A 19,393-nucleotide genomic window follows, 5' to 3' on the forward strand; every position below is an offset into this window, starting at 1 on the left:
CGGTGCCTGTACTGGTATCAATTTTTTTTAATCATCCTCATGTGTGTTTACATAGTTTCATCGAAGCGGCTTCCTGGGTACTTGGGCAACGGGAAATTATATGCCAGAATTTTATTTTTTTTAATTAATGAGATCAATATAATATTAATAATTAGCTAGGAAAGAGTGCAGGCAAAGGAGCAATGTTATCTTTGATCACTTTGCGGCCATTAGCTTATGTGCTTTTAGTGTCCTTTTTTGCTTTGTTGTTACTGTTTTTTTTAAGTGGTTTTTATTGAGAAATATATTAAAATAATATATATTTTTTATTTTTTAAAATTTATTTTTATATAAATGCATCCAAACAATAAAAAAAAATTAAATTTTTTAAAAACACCCATTTTTACTGCAAAAACAAATATGCACTAAGATGGTGAGCTGATGGCTGCTGGTATATTATTTCAGAAATTTTAAAGCAGTGTTGTTGATGTACATTTTTCTCTGCATTTCAAAAAGATATTGTCGAGGCCCTGCTTCTTCTTTTTTTGTGTGTAGTCACTATTCATCTACTTCTTGTTGGTGAGCATTATTGTTTGTTTCCATTGATCCGTGCCGGTGTCCTCGTAACTTTATCAACTAGGTTTTTGTTTGGTATTGAGATTGCTGTTATGGTTGTGATTTTAAAAAAATTATTTTATAAAAAGTATTTTTAGTTGAGGTTGATTTGGAAAAATATATGTTTAGTTGAAATTGAGGTTAAACAAAAAGTAATTTAATGTATTTGATTAAAAAAATACTTTTCAAATTGAGGTTATAAAATAATTAATATATATATATTAATGATTTTTAATTTAAATATTGTAGATTTAACTACTGTTATTACATCATGAAATAAATAATATTGATATCAAATATTTTTTATTATTCCATTAAACTATGTGCAATGTCATCACATACGAAATCTATCCAACAAGGACTATATTTTCCATGGTTTCTTAAGCGCGCAACAACAAAAACTGAAGTTTTTGTTACGTCATCAAGCGATCTCCTTCTAATTTTTTGAATAAGACACGATTAAAATAAAAATAAAAACTAATTTTTTTTAACTAAGTCGGGCCCGGCAAGAACATAATTGGAATTGCGATCAAATTCCACAAATGTTATATCATCATGAGATATCCTTCTAATTTATATAGTGTTATTAAATAATATTAAATATTAGTTTTTCGAGTAGAACTCAATTTTTTAAATTTTTTTTTATAATTTCATCACGTACAAAATTCATTCGACAAGAACTACAGTTTTCATGATTTTTTGAGCGTGCAATAAAATTAGGTAAAATATTATCAGGAATAAAGTTGAGATTATAGTACGAGTAAATTTAATTCACCTTAAACTACTTTTTTTAACAAACAAAAAAATATATTGTTCATGTTCACGTGAATAGTACGAATGAAATCAATTAATTGCACTGGTTTTTCAGAAAAAAAAAACCTAAACTTTTCATGTGAACAGTGTGAGTGAATTAATTCACTCGCACTGGTTTTTTGAACTTTAAAAAAAAAAACAAAACTGTTCACTTTAGTGAACAGTGCTGCAGTGGAGCATAGCTCCACTATTCACTGAACATGCTCCACTGTTGATGTTTTTCCCAGACGAGAACCTGCGGTGCCATATGGGTCCTACCCATTGAAAGCATTTTTATTTTGGTTATCAAACGTTTATTAACGTAGTTGCGGGTGAGTCCGCAGCCACGTTAGCAAACGACATCTTAATCCTAGTTGGTTTGCATAGCTGCTACAAATCAAATCAAGGTTTTTTTATATATTAAAAAAAATCCTGGGCGGTGTACTTCAACTTGTCATATTCTAAATTTGCTTCGTAAAAATCACTAGTTCGAATTTCACAAACCTCATGGCTGAAAGCTTACATGGTCGTTAACTTTATGGTCCGTGAGATTAGTCGAGGTGCACGCAAGCTACCCGGACACTCACATTAATAAAAAAAATTCTTTTTTACGCAATAAAAAATATATAAATTGTGAAAAATTATCAGATATTATTATTAAATTTAGCTTAACGGGTAAACTTTGGAACCTTCACAGTCTGACTCCTTGTCCATGGCAGGTTTAAAATTAAATTACATATAAATTGACTTAACATGATTCAATTGACTTGATCAGTTTAAAAACCACCGCAATTAACTGGTTAAAAAAAGTTTAATGATGAAATTAAAAAAAAAATATTGGCTCAATTTTTTGCTTAGTCCATGTTTAAAATTAAAACACGTTAGAGTTGTTCTAACATGATCTAGATGATTTACCTAGTTTAAAGACAATCCTAACAAACACAATTTAAAAAAAAAATACTGAATTAAAAAAAATACCTTATTTTTTCACATTAACAATGGAACTCAAAAAATAAAAGGTTTATTCTTTTAATACATAAAGGTAATTAACAATACAGGTTCAGCTCTTTTTTATATTTCATTTTAAGGTGAATAACAACTGTTTTTTTTTTTTGTCAATTAGGCACTTACGCTCTTAATCTTCTAATAACATCACTAATACTTTCAAATTAAGTCGATGAGCTGGTTTGCTTTCTCCCTTAATTTTCCGAGTTCGAACTTTAAAACCAGTATTCAAGAGATATTATTTTTTAATACACTAAACAATGTGAGATGGTACATTAATTTATAAAATCCATTAAAAAATAATATTGATTTATATATAGATCTGCTCAAGGATGTTCATAACCCGTTGAATAATAAAAACTAGAGATCAAGTCAGGTGAAGAAATATATCAATGAAGTAGTTGTGGATTTGGTCCTTAAGTACCTGTGATTTGTGGTTAATTTTAGTTAAACCCTTGAAGTTCTGGGTCATATACAATTAAATCCTTTATGATTTGGGTTAGTTTGATGATTGGTGTGAGAAATAGATACTTTATCTCCGAGATTTTACAAGTGACGAGCCGTTTCATTGAAGCGACTCGGTTTTTTTAAAAAGGAACTTATTGTTTTTTGGCTCTATAGATTCATCAATATTTCATTTCTATCCCTGTACTTTGAAAATCTCTCAATTTCACCCTATACCTCTTAAGGTGTGTTTGGATTTCACCTTTCAACAAACAATAAATTTTTCCTCTTTCCTTGTCATTCCAGATCTCATTTAAATATCTTACAGAAACACTTCAAAACAAGAATAAAAAACTAAATTCACAAGGTAGATTAATTAGTCTATCGAAGCGTGGAGTGGTTAGCTGATTTTTCAAAATTGCCTTGCTAGATGGCTAGATGGCTAGCAATACACAGTTTACTGCAATAACCATGACCAATCTACCTTAATCATGCACTTTTGACTAACTAATAACTACTTCTATCTGCTTAATTTTTATATTTAAAATTGTATTTTCAAATATATTTACATCCTATCTGGAAATAGCCATGTTTCCTTAAATTTTAATTACTTTTGCTGAAAATAATTTTTTTTACATTTTCATATCATTTTGATGTGTTGATATCAAAAATAATTTTAAAAAAATAAAAAAAATTATTTTAATATATTTCTAAGTGAAAACTATTTTGAACCACCATCATTACTACAATTCTAAACACATCTTTAATTCAATAAAACATTAAATAGATTATTTTTTTTATTAATTGATAACAAAAATATTTTAATGTATTTTAAAATAAATTAAAAAGAAAACACATGAAGCACCCCAGCAAGACACAAGTGAGTAAACCGAGTTCCAAGTGGAAGAAACCTGCTCCAATCAAAGGTTGATCGGTACTGGAACACACGTGAAAAGTATAAAAAACTACTATTCTCGGTAGAAAAATGCTGGTGGACAGATTGACATTTCTCGTTGCTTGTCAATTACGTGAAGGTCACAAGGTGCTCTACAGATAATCAGCGATTATAACATTCCTTTTCCTGTCAATTGATGCATTTTTATCATTCATTTGTCCTTATTCAATGAACACTAAAAATCCAACAATAATTCTACGAATTCATCCTCTCTTCAGTCCTGTCTTTTGCATCGACCTCGGTTTTCATTTTCAAGACAACCTTAAAAGTCATTACACTCGGTTCCGTACCCGAGTTATGAGCTGATTGGATTAATAGAAACAACGCTGATTCAATTTTAAGGAAATTAAAATGACCTTTCCTGCCGATACTCGTATTTAAGATTCTTTCAAAATGCTGCAGGGTTTGAATCTTTGTGTGTCGAGATCAATCACATTTCAAGTCCGATAAAAAATAAATTATTTATAGACTAGCTGGATCCACAAGACAATTTTATTTTATGAATTCTACTCGTAAAAAAAAACCATCTTCTTTTTTTCACTAAATAAAAAATCGCTTTTGAGTTTTGAGGGTGTGTTGATTTATATTTTTTAATGTTTTTTTAAAATATATTTTACTTAGAAAATATTAAATTGATATTTTTTAATATTTTTACGATGTCCTTGTATGAAACATAATAAAAATTATTTTCATATATTTTTAAATATAAACTACCTTTAAAAATCATTAGATATTTGATGAAATAGCACATTTTCATCTTGTTGCACTTCAGAAACGTGATCTTTACTAAATATTGTTACTTCTAAACGTGACAAGATAATTGTTGCGCTTCAAAATAACGATATTTAGTAAAAATCACGCTTCTAAAGCGCGATAAGATGAAACTCAAATTATCTAACTCAACCAGTTGATCAAAGGATCTAGTTGTATGAAACACTCAATATATTCATACAAAAATCATAATTTTATAAAAAAAAATTTCCAAATATATTTTGTGAGTCAAAATATGCATCTTTTTCTGCCGTGTAGATTTAAAAATAGGCTCCGGTTAAAATCTTAAAAAGTCATTGTTCACACAACAACTATCCTCTGTTTTTCAATGTCAATGATGTAGTTGAGCTTACGATAACGGGTGATTATGAATACTCAGATGCGGGTTTGTCATAGCTAAATGAGGATTTGCTCAATACATATTACATGAGATGACATAACATGTGCATTCATGAACCAGTGGTATAGGTCCAGGTATAAGAGGAGGTCTAACCATGCTAAACTAAAGTAATAGCTCAAAATAACAATAACTTCTGATCTAACTGTTGAATTGCACTCAAATTTTTACAGGAATTTATGGACAGTGTTTTTTTTAGAGTAGTTATTGGATTGCTACTCCATCCGTCGAATTTTCATGCTTCTAAAATCTCATACCGGGATCTTGGTTTTGATAATTTTATGATTTTTATAATAAACTAGTCGATTAATTTAACAAGTTAGCTAACTGGTTAACTCTAAATTTAAATAAATATTACAGTTGTTAATCACATCATCAATTAATATTTTTATTACAGTTTCCAACCATGACATAAAAAAGATATGCTATTTGATAAAACTTTTTGCTTCCGTATTATTTCATTATTTATTTGGATTTTACATGCTAATTGCACAATTTATCTTGCGTGGATGGACTTCCTCGCTATATTAGAAAAGCCATTTTGTTTCTTGGATAGGAAAAATAATTTCTTTTTAATTTAATAGCAAGGAAAAATCATCCTGTTGAATTGACTAGACATGTAATTTACCGTGCTTTTTTTTTACTTTTTACCAGCAACTAGAAAGTGACAATCCATCAAACGACCACAAACCCATTGGTTAATCAAAGCTCCAACTACGGGATTTGGACCCCAATAACTGATTTTTCCTTGTTTTTCTATTTGAGCCAAAAACAACAAGAAAAAAAAGAAAGAAAGAAAGAAAGAGCACAGCCACACATACTTGACTATAACAAAAGATCATGGCCGTTGAATTAGTCTCGATATTTTCAAAACCCCACAAATGCCTTCACTCATTGTCTCGTGCCCGTCAGATTTAGTTTCGAAATCCTGGCCAGCAGAGCCTGTTCTCTCATAATTATTTAAATGACCCTATGTCAGCTATCCGTCCGTCCTGCAACCACTTGGGAATGGCAGGGGTGTTATGGGTAATAGGATAAATTACAAAAACTATCTGAGCTAGATCACCTTTTCCCTGTCTCATTGATCTCTGTAAAAGAAAATCATCAACAAAAGACGACGCAGAATGAGAAGCTCACGCGCTTTCATTCGAGTGTATAAACGTGCATTACCTACCGTTAAAAAAAACTGAAATGATAAAAAAAAACAAGTATGAAATATTTAAACTAACTGTTAAAATATTTTCATGTTTAAAGTTTACTTTACCCTCCCTTTTTTTGTTGCATCAATGTGTTCTCGCTAGTTTTTTTTTCATATATATATATATATATATTAATTCTTTGTTTGAATTTTAAACAGATTATTTATATTTACATTTAAATTCTGCATTTACTGGATATTTTACATGATTTAATATTTTTAAATGTATACATGTATCACTGCATCCCGAATAAAATATATTTTTATTTAGTATTGAATTAAAAAGTGGAAGTACATATTATATATATATATATATATTAAAAATATAGCAAATTGTCTATTTAAATGAACATATCATTATTAATATAATGAATTTTCAATTAACTCGTATGAGAATAAGATGATAATGGAAAAATAAAATTTATCTATTTATGTGAAAACATCAATAATGATATAAAGATCTCTAGCTCACTATTAAACATATCATTATGAAAAAACTCTTCACTGTTTTTTTTTTCTTTCAAATCACCTTTCTTCTTTCACACGAGCCATGGAAGGGAGAGTGGAGTGACAATCAATCAAAGAAAACCCTACGAGAGAGATAACCACATCTACAGACAAAAGCCACATGAAAAATTACAAATTAAAAATTGAAAAAAAAAAAAAACTATAGACTATAGAGAGAGAGGAAAGGAGGAGAGAGACAATAAGAAGAGAGAGGGGGGTTTGGAGGGCACTTTACCACTTTTACATGCTGCGCGCATCTACAGCAGAAAATAGAAGGAAGACAGAGTACTGCAAAGCCACAACAAGAAGGCAAGAGAAGAAGCTGAGAGGGGGGAGAGAGAAAAACACAAAAAAACCGAACGAAGTTAACTAGCTTGGAAGAACCATGGAGATAAAATATGGTACAAAAAACGAGGTAGCTAGCTAGACGAGTACCCAAGAAGAAGAAGAAGAAGAAGAACTCTTTTACAAGCTTTCTGTGTGTTCTAAAATGGGATTTTTTTTTCTTTTTGCCAGACCTCTCTTTGTGCATTTAACAACTTGTCTCCTCTGAAAAAAAATTGATTTTGATTTTGGAAGTTTTTTTTTTGTCTCTTGTTGCAAGGTCCAACTTCTTGTTTTGTTATATACAAACTAATCCCATAAGTATTTTGCCTTTCAGTTACTTGCTTCTGCAAAGCTTTAAACCCTGAAGGGGGTAGTGGTGGGGGTGGTTTCTTGATTTTCGTGAAAATAAACTGGATATATCCGGGTTTCTTGAATTCTTAGTTTCTTGGTTTTGTTAAATGAAGGCCATGCCCCTACCCTCTGAGGACTTTCAAGGGAAGGGGGTGTTAGATTTCTCTTCGTCTACTACTTCCTCTCCAGATTCACTGTATCAATACCACCACAAGTGGCAGAACAACAACAGCAAAGAAAGTTGTGGTTTTTTTGTGGGCGGTGCTGAGCCCACATCTGTGCTTGACACAATAAGCAGACGAAGCCCACCAACATCGTCCTCAACACTGTCTTCTTCTCAAGGCGGAGGAGGTGGTGGCGGAGGAGCCTCCACCGACACCACCAACGACGTGGCAGCAGCTGGTGGAAGCATCCCTTGTATAGATGAAGAATGTGGACAGCAACTTGGAATGGAGGATTGGGAGAGTGTGTTGCCAGGTTCTCCTAGTCAAGAGCAGTCAATTTTAAGGCTAATTATGGGTGATATCGAGGACCCATCCGTGGGACTCAACAAGCTGTTACAAGGTGGAAGTAGGTCTCTAGATATGGAGCATGCATCAGGTTTTGGTGTTGTAGATCAAGTTTTTGGCTTTGATATATCCAATATGAGTTCTGCAAGTGCCAACTTCGTTGCCAACAACAACAACATTGATCCTTCTTCAATCCATGGTATTTAGCCTGATTTCCCTCATAATAACCGCAATGTTACTAGAATTTCTAATATGGGTATTGAACCAAATCCTGTTTTGTTTAATTCAGGGATCAATCTTTTGCCAGGTTTGTTTCAGCAACAACAGCAGCAGGCAGCATTTGATCAAGATGAGAAGCCGCAGATTTTGAATCCAGGGATGATAAGCAACCAGAACCAACACCAGTCTGTGCAAAATCCAGCTATGTTTTTGCCATTCTCATATTCACAATTACAAGAGCATCATAATAACCAGCATTTCTTATCACCACCGCCGTCGAAAAGGCTTAATTCTGGGCTTGTTGGAGTCAATTATGTGCCAAAAGTCTTTGATTCGAGGCCTCCAGAGTTGTTTCTTCCACGACAACATCAACAACAGCAGCAGAATCATCAGTTTCAAATGTTGCAGCAACAGCAGCAGCAGCAGCAGAGGCAGGGAGTGATCATGAATCAGAAAATTGCAAGCGATGAATTGGCAAACCAGCAGCAGCTTCAACAGGCAATAATAAACCCGATATGTCAAGCAGCAGAGCTGATCGAAAATAGGAATCCGGTACTTGCGCAAGGGATATTGGCGCGGCTCAATCACCAGCTCTCTCTTCCTATCGGTAAGCCTTACCAAAGGACTGCTTTTTATTTCAAGGATGCCTTGCAGTTGCTTCTCCACTCGAGCAGCAACAACTCAATTGATACTGCTTGTAACCTGATTTTCAAGATTGGTGCTTATAAATCTTTCTCCGAGATCTCACCAATCCTCCAGTTTGCGAATTTTACTTGCAACCAAGTTCTTCTCGAGGCTTTTGAGGGGTTCGAGAGAATTCATATTGTTGATTTTGATATTGGATATGGTGGACAATGGGCTTCTCTTATGCAAGAACTGGCTTTGAAGACTGGAGGTGCCCCTTCTCTTAAAATCACTGCTTTTGCTTCTCCTTCCTCACATGATGAGCTCGAGCTTGGTTTCACTCAAGAAAATTTAAGAATCTTTGCAAGTGAAATGAACATGCCATTCGAGCTTGAAATTTTAAGCCTTGAATCCTTGGGTTCTGGTTCTTGGCCAATGCCTCCGCGCACATCGGAAAAGGAAGTAACTGCTGTGAATCTTCCAATTGGCTCCTTTTCAAATGACCCATCAACTCTTCCTCTGGCTCTTCGCTTTGTAAAGCAACTGTCACCCAAAGTTGTGGTCTCTTTGGACAGAGGCTGTGACCGAAGCGACCTCCCATTTGGGCACCATATCAACCATGCCATTCAATCTTATTCAGGCCTGCTGGAATCACTGGATGCTGTGAATGTGAACTTGGATATATTACAAAAGATTGAGAGGTTTTTGGTCCAACCAGGCATTGAGAAAATTGTTCTGGGTCGTCATCGTTGCCCTGATAGGACTCCTTCTTGGAGGAATCTCTTTTTGCAGTCTGGTTTCACTCCATTGACTTTCAGTAACTTCACCGAGTCACAAGCCGAGTATTTGGTGCAACGTACTCCAGTTAGGGGTTTCCATGTTGAAACGAGACAATCTTCTCTTGTTCTTTGCTGGCAACGGAAGGACCTGATATCGGCTTCTGCTTGGAGGTGTTAAAGAACAAAAAAAAATAGCATTTTGGATATTGTTTCTATGGTGCCGAGCTCGTAATCCCCGGTTTAATTTCTGATCTTTTTTGAATCTTGTTGTCCCTGGTACTCATTCGCTTATTGTCTATGTGCTCTAGGCCTCCTATTATTTCCAATCAAGAAACTGAACATTTGACTAACTGGATGGGTGTACAGTTCTTATTTTCTGTCACTTCAGTTATTGCTTCTAGCTGGTTATGGTGCTTTTCTTGTTTTAAGTTGGTAATTGTTTGTTGCACACTTGACAAGAAGGCAAATCCCAAATGTGGAAGACATAATCAACCCTTTTTAAATCATTCTTTGCCAGATCTGCTGGAGTAATTTTTTCCTTGATTGTCTCTCATGTTCACAGTAATCATATCCTTTCATGCCATGGTTCAAGAAAAGCATCAAGACAATGATTCTTGATCTCCACATCTCATCTGCTTCAATCACTTTGCATGCCCACATAGTACTTAGAATCTTTGGTTAATGCTATCAGAATCTGAATGTTACCCCTTTTGTATGCTTCAATCCCCACTTTGGATTAAAAATTTGACTCTGCCGGACATCTCTTTCCGTCTTGGTAATAATCCCACCCTTCTCACAAACCTAAGTTTATATGTAGTTGTATGGTCTCCGAATATGATAAGATTACAGTGTACTAGGTTCATGGATTTGCGCCATTGAAGGCCACAAGGATTGCAACAAATTGATGCTTGATACAACTTTATCGAAGAGTATTATTATATTATTCACCAGATGTCTGTTACGGGGGTGCAATCGATGCTTAATTTAGTACTGAGGGCTATTTTTTTATCATGATATTTATGTATTCATCCTAGCACTTGTATTATTTTACACTGAATTTGCTCTTGGTTTTTAATTCCCACCCCTCATCAAGTCACATGGGTCTTGTACCATTGGACCGTTGCGTGATTATTCTAAGTCCGTTTCTTTTTCATCATCTTCATTAACATGAGTTATTAATACACTTTAGTTGAGCTCCAATCACATTATTATATGATAAATTCCATGTTGCATTTGAAAAGGAGCGAGGGGTATGGTTCGGTCCCATTATTAATATTACGTCCGAAAAAAAGATTGCTAGGAAAAGCGAAAATCGTCGGCTCTGTGGACTCCATGTTAATAACCCTGCAGATTAACAGCCTATGATTGTTAATATTATTGTGCTAACTAGGGATAATTAATTAGTGTTCTTAATTGTGGTCCAATGTTGGAGAAAAAGCGGTGGTCCAATTGGGAAAGCATTGCTACCATTTCACCATAGCTAGAGGGCACCCCATGTTCAATAAAGGTATGGGGTAGCTAGAAAAAATTGACATGCAGCAGACAACCGTGTTTTTATAATTTTTAATTATTTTTTTAGTGTTTTTAAAATGTATTTATATTAAAAATAAATCTTGAAAAATAAAAAAAATAATATTTTGATATATTTTTAAATAAAAAATATTTTGTAAAATAATCTTTGTATTTTCAAATAAGCCCGCTTAGTGTTTTTTTTTATATAATTTTATTGTGTTAATATTAAAAAATAAAAAAATTATTTTAATATATTTTTAAATAAAAAATTCTTTAAAAAATATAAAGAGTAAATCCATTCAAGTTGTCATTATTAATTATTAAAATGATTGTGTCTGCTGTTTATCCATGTTATTAGCTGTTATGTGTGGCATGATAACTACACAATTGCTCTGGACAGAAGGCAATTCCTTTTAAAAAAAACATAAATAATACTATAATTTGCAGAGCAATAAAATATCAAATGTCAATTCTTTTTTTTAATCAAATGTATAGTTAAATCCCAAAAATATTAGTATACTTGCCTTCAAGAGTAAACTGACCCAAATTAATGGCTTTAGATAAATTTATTCCTTGCGTAGCAATGGCTGCCAAGTTACCTTCCATGCAGGGTGCATCTAGCAAATCAGGGCTTGCGTTTAGCCAGCGTCACCGCCCTATAAACAAAAGGGCTTTTCCCTTTTTAATCATCAAGTGATCGATTGCGTGTAGCCAATAGCCATCCATGTACTAGCCAGCAGTTTTATTTACAGCTTCCAAGCTGGCTGTCTCCAGGACTCTCCATCTCCAACATAAGTGTTTTTGCTAGCTGACAATTCTTCCATTTCAAAGAACCTCGAAGGTTTCTTTCCCCCCTCCAAAAAGTACCTGAAACTGTTGGAATGGTCAACGGTTGTGCTAACATGGAAAACTTAAGAAAAGAAAAACCTTTTAATTTATATTTATATAATTAATCCATATGCTCTCACTTTCATTTTTTTACTTTCTTGTAGTTTCATATATTTAAAATCAAGTCTTTTTTTAAAAATATTTTTCGTGGTTCTCTCTATCTTACATGTAAAATCATGGAATAACTTAAATATCCTTGAAATCAATAATCTTCAACCTGGTTGGTTATTTATTCACTATAGTTATTCTTAAATGTTTAAAATAAAATAAATAGATTTAATATTTAATATCTTAATTTTAATTATCTATTCAAAAATTTTAATTTATCTTTTTTTTTTGTAAAATCCAGTAGCCTAGATACTCTTTCTTGTTCATCTTAAAAAAAAACCCAGTAGCCTCAAAATCTCTTCTTTGTTTTTTTTTTTAATTTTAAAATCAATCTTTCTACAGGTAGAACTAAAATTATGATATTGAATTTATTTTTAAAATTTAATTCTTAAACATTTAATTCAAGTATATTAAAAAATAAAAACTAATTCAAATGTACTAAAAAATAAGAATAAAATTGAGAGCACAGGAATCTAATTCTCAAACATTTAAGTTTTTAGCAATTTAACTTTTTTTTTTTTTTTTAAACCACCATATTCCAGTGAGTGTACCGAACATGGATCCAACGACTGTGACCTATTGTCTCATGCGTCGCCACTGCTAGGGGACAGTGACACTGAAAGATGACAAGTGGGATAGATACATATCCTTCCCTCTTTCATCAAGCAAATTGGGACCCACAAAAGAAGAATGAAGGGTCATAATCCCACGTCGGGCCACGTGTACGGTCAAGAGTACCTATACTTTGATCACTAAAATCCAAAATCTACGGACCAAAAAAAATGGGAACAGATTGTGGCTCCCACACCTGCCTGTCCACCATATTAAAATGAAGACGGATACATTTACATTTACTGTCCGATTAGATATATCACACCTACATGGTGAAACGTCATATGATCAAGTGATCTGACTGCATGTGCTGCTTTAAGATAACTTATATGAGGGATTTTTCAAAAAAGTGATTTATATGATTATTTTCTAAATATAAATTTTGAATTATAACTCCTCAGGAAGTTTCATGATGCTCTACTAATAATTAGTGATATATTAATGATTATTTTTAAAATTTACATTAAAAAAATATAAATAAAATAGAGAAATTCTAAATAAAAATATTCTTATTATTTTTAATGAGTTATATATATATATTTCGTGTTGTACTTTAAAAAATAACCTATTAATTATTTCTTAATCACCATGAAGTTTTCCTAACTTCTCAACTAAAATTAATTAAAAGTCTAAATTATGAGTGTTTAATACTTGGGTCCAAAGCCAAAGATTTCATTGTATGATACAACGATTCCTCTAAGATTTTCCTAGAATATATAAATAATATCGAACTTATTCGAAGAGCAATTATTAACTATATATTCTCATATTGCACTCTCTTCTCTAGTATGAAATTACAGATTTTGATGAGGGTAAACTATATGTTTTCCCTTATAAATTCACCGATGTTTCAACTTTATCTTTTATAATTTGAAAATCTTCAAGTTTACTCCTTTGTTGTTTTTTTTTTTAATTCAAATTTACCCTTCACTGCTAACTAGGTAAAAATATAACCAATTTTTTATATTGTTATTTTACTCACTTTTCTAACATTTTTTTTCTTTGAAGTTCAAATATATATATGATATAATATTTACAAACATTTAGAAAGCTAAAATGACTCAAAAACCTAATTTAGAAAATAGGTTATTTAATGATTAGAGGTAACGTTAAAACTCTTTGAAAAATAGAAGGGTAAAATCGAAAAACATTAAACTATAAATATAGAAGTAGAACATATATTGTGTTTTTTTTGGTAATCAGAAGTAGAATATTATTGAAATATTAATGTATAGAGGTAAAATTAAAGTTTGCCCATTCATTGACGATCGATATATATGAGAAGGGAAGTATGAAATTCACAGTATCTAATATTAATTTCTCTTAATTCTATTCATATTTTGATTGGTGGTAGCTATGACCACCTAGTTTGTTTCGAGAAGATGTTTTATGCGGTGAATCTAGCCATTGAAAACGAAGAATTAATAGAATAGCTGATATGCAATTAGACACGATTAATTTTATATATTTCATTGGCTAATCAAGGATTATGAGAGGTGGAGGCCGGTGGTCCAAATTGAAAATTACTCAATTAATTTTAATGGATAATAATTATAGACATAATCCAGGAATGTTTAAGTCTATAACGATGTTTATTTTGCCCTTTAGAATTGGAAGGAAAGTCCTTCAGGAAAGGATAATATGGGCCCTGACGACTTGATTTTCTCTCTCTTGTCCTCTTCATACCCCCCCATATGAACAAGAATGAGCTGGTTTTCTCTATGTTTCTGTGGCATACTATTTCCTACTAAATTCAAGCTGGTGGGGTTCCTTTTGTTTCTTCCTTGTTCCTTCATGTCTTTGCTCTTGTTTAAGCTAAACCAGCTGGTCGTGTTTTCTTGCAGTGTTCTCTTTTCAGAGATTCCAATTTCTGTACATGGAAGAATTTAAAGGAGAGGCAGTTTGGTGCATGTGATGATTTTCTTTTGGCTCTTCTTCTTCATCAAATCTGCTCGGTCCCCATTCAATTTATTTGTACCGGCTTATCCAAATTCCAGACAAGCATCTAGAAGAAAAGAACAGCAATCATTTTTCTCATTCTGTTTAGATTAATTTATTTTGAGTCGAGATTGTTTTTTAATATCATAATTTTATTTATTTAAATTAGTGTATGATATTGTAATAATAGTTTTTTTTCAAAGATTTTTTGTTATATCAACGTAATGTTTTTATTTATTTACCGAATAGTATTTGAACTGCGTCTCTAAATACCGTCTAAATATTTAAGTTTTTGAACGGAGATAATTGTTTCATGAATATACCCTTCACCTCACAACTTAATTATTTATATTAATGATTTTTCGTTACCGACACGAGTATTTGTGTGTGGTGTCATAATTATATATTATCCAGGAGGATAACCGGATAAGTTTCAGAAAAACATTGAGCAATGGGGAATAATTATCCTGATATATGCAAGCAGGCTTTTCAAGAACAGCAAAGTAGATTGTAGAGTCATTATCAGCTCAAGGAATTTTTACTAAATGTAGCATTTGATTCGTATACAAGCATAACTTGACCATCGATCTATGTCCAATGAACAATGATGAAGTTCAAGTAGAAGCAAAAAACAAATAATAAATTAAAATAATAATTAATATAGTAATTAACTTGAGGAATCAAGAGTTAGATAAGGAAGAAGAAGACATATATTTGAGTCGGGAGGCCAAGATTTATCAAATGGAGGTTACAACGACCTCAATAGTTGTCGAAAACTGGCTTTTCAGCTAGCTTTTATCTCCTTGTTCATTTTTCTGACAGGGAACTGCCTCTCGCTCCAACCAGAGATATGTTCATACACCGGCTAATTCATGTAAAAGAATCAAAAGTGGCTGTGCTAAAAAGAAAGACGAAGGTGAAAATTCAACTAAAATAACATCGTGCTTTTGTGGGAGGGTTACAGTTAAAAAATGAACAGTAAAAGAGAGAATTGACTGCGGACTGGAATAGTAGCTTCAAACCAAAGAACATGAGAGCAAATGTGTTAAAAAAAGAGGCTTTTTTCCCTATCCTATCATTCTCTCACAAAACCAAATTCAAAGCCCCCATGCATGGACCTCCGAAGCAATGTTGCCTCGGGTCACTTCAAGAGCTGAAAAGCAGATTCGGAGGGGAACAGAGAGAGAGAGAGAGCACCATGCAAGCATCTTTCAGATGTGGAAGCCTAAGAAAGCACAAGGCTTTTCTGAAGCTGTAAATAAAAAGGATGGAAAAGAAAAACGCCCTTCCTTGGAAAAGTATATAATGATACACAACTTTCCATTAAGAAATTGAGGGAAGCACTTTTGTCTTCAAGAAGCCTCCTAGGAGTCAGGGATTTTATCAGCTAATAAATAAACTTGAAGGGCAAAAGGTGCCTCTTACAATGTCCCTCCCTTTTAATATTGTTGGATGAGAATCATTCGATTTTATCTTTTAAAACAAGAGAGCCAGCGACCCCATGTAAACCATTCGCTTCCATTTCCCAAATATGCAATAATAATAATAATAATATTTTTTTCATAATTTTAAAAAAAGTATTTAATTTTAAGTATTCAATTGGGACTGAAAATTAATACAACAATTTGTTTACCAGTAATAAATGAACACGCATCCACCTCTTTGAAAAGGTCTAAGGTTCAAACCTCTCCTTTTTACTATTTTTTATGATAAAAATGTCACGGTTTATTATTTGACTATAAATACACATATTTTACTGTGTAAAGTGATTTTTTTAGTTTTTTTTATTTAATTAACGTTCTACTTTATTATAGATATTTATATGATGTATTCATTTTATCATAAACATTTAATATTCTACTTTATTATAAATATTTAGCATCGCAATATGCATTATGAATAACAAGTGGGACTGTAAAGTCACGGTACTGTAGAATTAGCCGAATAAAAATATGCTATATATATAGGCAGCTTTGTTATCTCCAAAAACTCTTTGGTCGGTCATTGACCAAACCCTAATTGGTCATCCATTTCTGGTTAATCTAAAAACAAATTATTCTACTGGATAGCCAATGGGATCCCCACTATACTTAGATTTTAGAAACTTATAGCCAATCATTTCTTCTTCTTTTTTTCTTCAAAAAATAAGTTTCCTATATATTTTCCTCTTTCTACCTAATTAACATTGCCCACTGCTTTTCTAAAACCCCTTTAAGTCGATGGGTTCGAATCCAAGTCTTTTTAAGAGTATATTGTCAGAAGTATTGCTTTCAATCAAGAACCGAAAGAAGTTGATTTTTTTGTTGAAAGACAAGTCATAGTTAATTAGATATTTACCCTTTAAAAAATTCATAATCATCCCTTATAGCTAGATTATATATATAGGTGCGATTTGATAAATAGCTAGGTGCTTCTATAGATATTTACTCATGCTAGCTATTGCGTGTTAAGACTCTAAAATTAAAGAACGAATATTTTCTACATTCGACGCATTTTCTCGAGAATCGAAGTGCAGTATTTATAATTTCTAATTAATTTACGTTTTTTATACAACAATATTGTTACTCGGATTTATGCTACCTGTATCATATCCTTTTGGGGCTTTATTTAATATTTATACAGGATAGTTTTTTTACTGAGAAATTCTCTTATCGCATCCTCTCATTGAATTCGAAAATCATAGTGCGTTAATAGTAAAAAGAAAAATCAAAATACAATGTAAGGCCAACGCCAAAAACATTTGTATGGGAGAGGTAATGAAAAGAAAAGCAAGATCAGATATGGTGTGCGGGTGCAACAAAAATTCATGCAATCTTTTCCTTGTCTAATTCGATCTCTTTCTATGCATACTTTTATAGATGCTTGCCATCCATATCTTCCCAAACTCTTCTTTAAGTTTCCTTCATTGTTTTTATTTTCACTCTTCCTATCCTTTTCCTTCTTCAATTTCTTTATGCAGCTTAGAAACAACGCATTCTTTGAATCCCACATATTTTGTTGTCACGACTTTTTTCTCTCCAAAAACCCAAAAGTAAGCACTCATTCTTGCCTTTTTTTGGGTAAATAAGCACTCATTCTTGTCAAAAGCCACTTCGGTAGGCCCTCCAATAAGAAAAACCCAAATGATCTTATTGGTCTCCCACCTCTCTTCATGCTCAAGACTCCCTGTCTCATATATTTGGTGGAGATTTAGCTCCACAGGGACTTTTGCATGGATTTGCTGGCTAGTGTCCAAACCAAGGGTTTTGATTTTTCTTTCTATCCCCATCTTCTTGTCTTATCCCCGTCCTTTTGTTTTATGGCTATCTCATCGTGGTCAACCCAACTTTCATTTCTCATGTCTCTTTCATGTTTTCTTTCTTTTTTATTCCTCCCTCCTTGATTATTTGTCATTCTTTCTCCTGAAAAAATCAGACTTGGTCAAGCCTGGTTAATTCTAGTTGTTTCTTCCTTGTTTCTGTCAATTCCTTAATAAGATTAAATTAAGGGAAATGTATATATGTTTTAAATATTGATGATGAGATCATCGTGCATCCGAACAAAGTTTTTACGCAAAAAAAGTATAATCCAGTCTATTACGATTCGTAAGCTTCCAGGGATTATTTTTTTATTGCGAAGTGTTTGCAAATTGTTTTTCTGTTCTAGTTTTATGATTAGCAGCCTTGGTGCTTCAGAAACTTAGCTTGCAGTGTCAATCCCTGAAATACATGCAAATTGCCACGCCCACGGCGCTATCAAATTTTGATAGGTCAATGTACGTATAAATATAATGCGAATTCAGTACTAAAACATGCATGTGTGACAATTCTTCCAGTATCTCAAAAGAGTTGATAATTAAATTGAGTCCATAAAAACTAACAGGAGCGTAAGCCAGTAGTGCAATGAACCACTGGGTTTTGGAAGTCTTTTGTTTTGTGGCCAAGTTTTAAAAGTAAAAAGAGAAAGAGAAAGCAAATAAGAGGATGCAGACGAACATACTATGGGCTAGACATTCCAGGCATGCCATGTGTTATCTATTATTGGATAGAAGATTAAAAGCAGAAGCATACAAAAGGCCAAGAGGGAGAAATTAAACAAACAAGTCCACATGAAATTACAAGATCACTTGCAACTCTCAAACCTCTTTGGACCATGTCTTTATGTGGTGGTTGCCTTGAGAAATAATTGGATAACAATGGATTATAACAGTAGAAGAACTCTTTCGGCTATGGGATAAGAGATGTAGTCATCATGACTTGATTTTCCTCGCTTTTATGATAATTCCGACGGCACTAAAAGGTTGAAGAAGCAGCGATATTGACTTCATTTTGCCTCTGCAAACAAGAATAGGTTGGTGGGATTTCTTTAGGGTTGTCCCTTGTGGGCCTCTTCAATTTCTTTCGGGATTGATGAGGTTGACATGGTTGAAGCCATTTTTCTTTCAATGAGGAAAGTGATGGTATAGACAAAAATCTGATGGTCAACAATTTGAAGCTGAGTGACAACGTGACATAAGTGGTGTCACGGAGACGGGGCCGATGTCATGTCGTTTTTAGCGTTGGAATAGACGGCATGGCCTTGTTGTGTTTTATCAAAGTCATTATCGTAACCACCAGGATAAATTATTATTGTTATTGTTACTACCATGATCAGCATTGGAATCGTTTTATGGTCATATTTTTTGAATTCGAATTGTCAGGGCATCACAGTCCAGTTTCAATCATTCGGAGAGCATGATAAATTCTTATTTTACAAATAATTTATTTATTTTAGATTTAAATTAAGAATGTATTTTGGAAACCGTACAAAACAGAGTTATAATTGAAATTACCATGTTAATTTTCTAATCCAGGTGGGTTATAAATAAATACAAGAACAAGAAAA

General features: G+C 32.8%; 1 protein-coding gene and 1 long non-coding RNA gene across 4 annotated transcripts; both read left to right on the forward strand.

Annotated features, from left to right (window-relative positions):
- The first annotated feature begins 6,675 nt into the window (after window positions 1-6,675).
- Window positions 6,676-9,822, forward strand: LOC133681721 (scarecrow-like protein 6). 3 transcript variants are annotated; one of them, XM_062104835.1, is made up of 3 exons: window positions 6,677-7,078; window positions 7,325-8,049; window positions 8,140-9,822. In XM_062104835.1, the coding sequence occupies exons 2-3, from the start codon at window positions 7,449-7,451 to the stop codon at window positions 9,648-9,650; spliced, it is 2,112 nt and encodes a 703-aa protein (XP_061960819.1). In that variant the 5' UTR covers window positions 6,677-7,078; window positions 7,325-7,448; the 3' UTR covers window positions 9,651-9,822. The 3 variants fall into 3 exon arrangements, with proteins under 3 accessions (XP_061960820.1, XP_061960819.1, XP_061960818.1); XM_062104836.1 differs by having other exon boundaries at window positions 6,676-8,049; window positions 8,158-9,822; XM_062104834.1 differs by having other exon boundaries at window positions 6,677-8,049.
- A 4,411-nt stretch (window positions 9,823-14,233) lies between these two features.
- On the forward strand, window positions 14,234-14,771 carry LOC133681824 (uncharacterized). Its single transcript, XR_009836564.1, has 2 exons — window positions 14,234-14,353; window positions 14,437-14,771. It is a non-coding gene; the product is annotated as an uncharacterized LOC133681824 (long non-coding RNA).
- Window positions 14,772-19,393: the final 4,622 nt, after the last annotated feature.

This window comes from Populus nigra, chromosome 2 (genome assembly GCF_951802175.1).
Source record: "Populus nigra chromosome 2, ddPopNigr1.1, whole genome shotgun sequence".
In the NCBI taxonomy this organism is placed as follows: domain Eukaryota; kingdom Viridiplantae; phylum Streptophyta; class Magnoliopsida; order Malpighiales; family Salicaceae; genus Populus; species Populus nigra.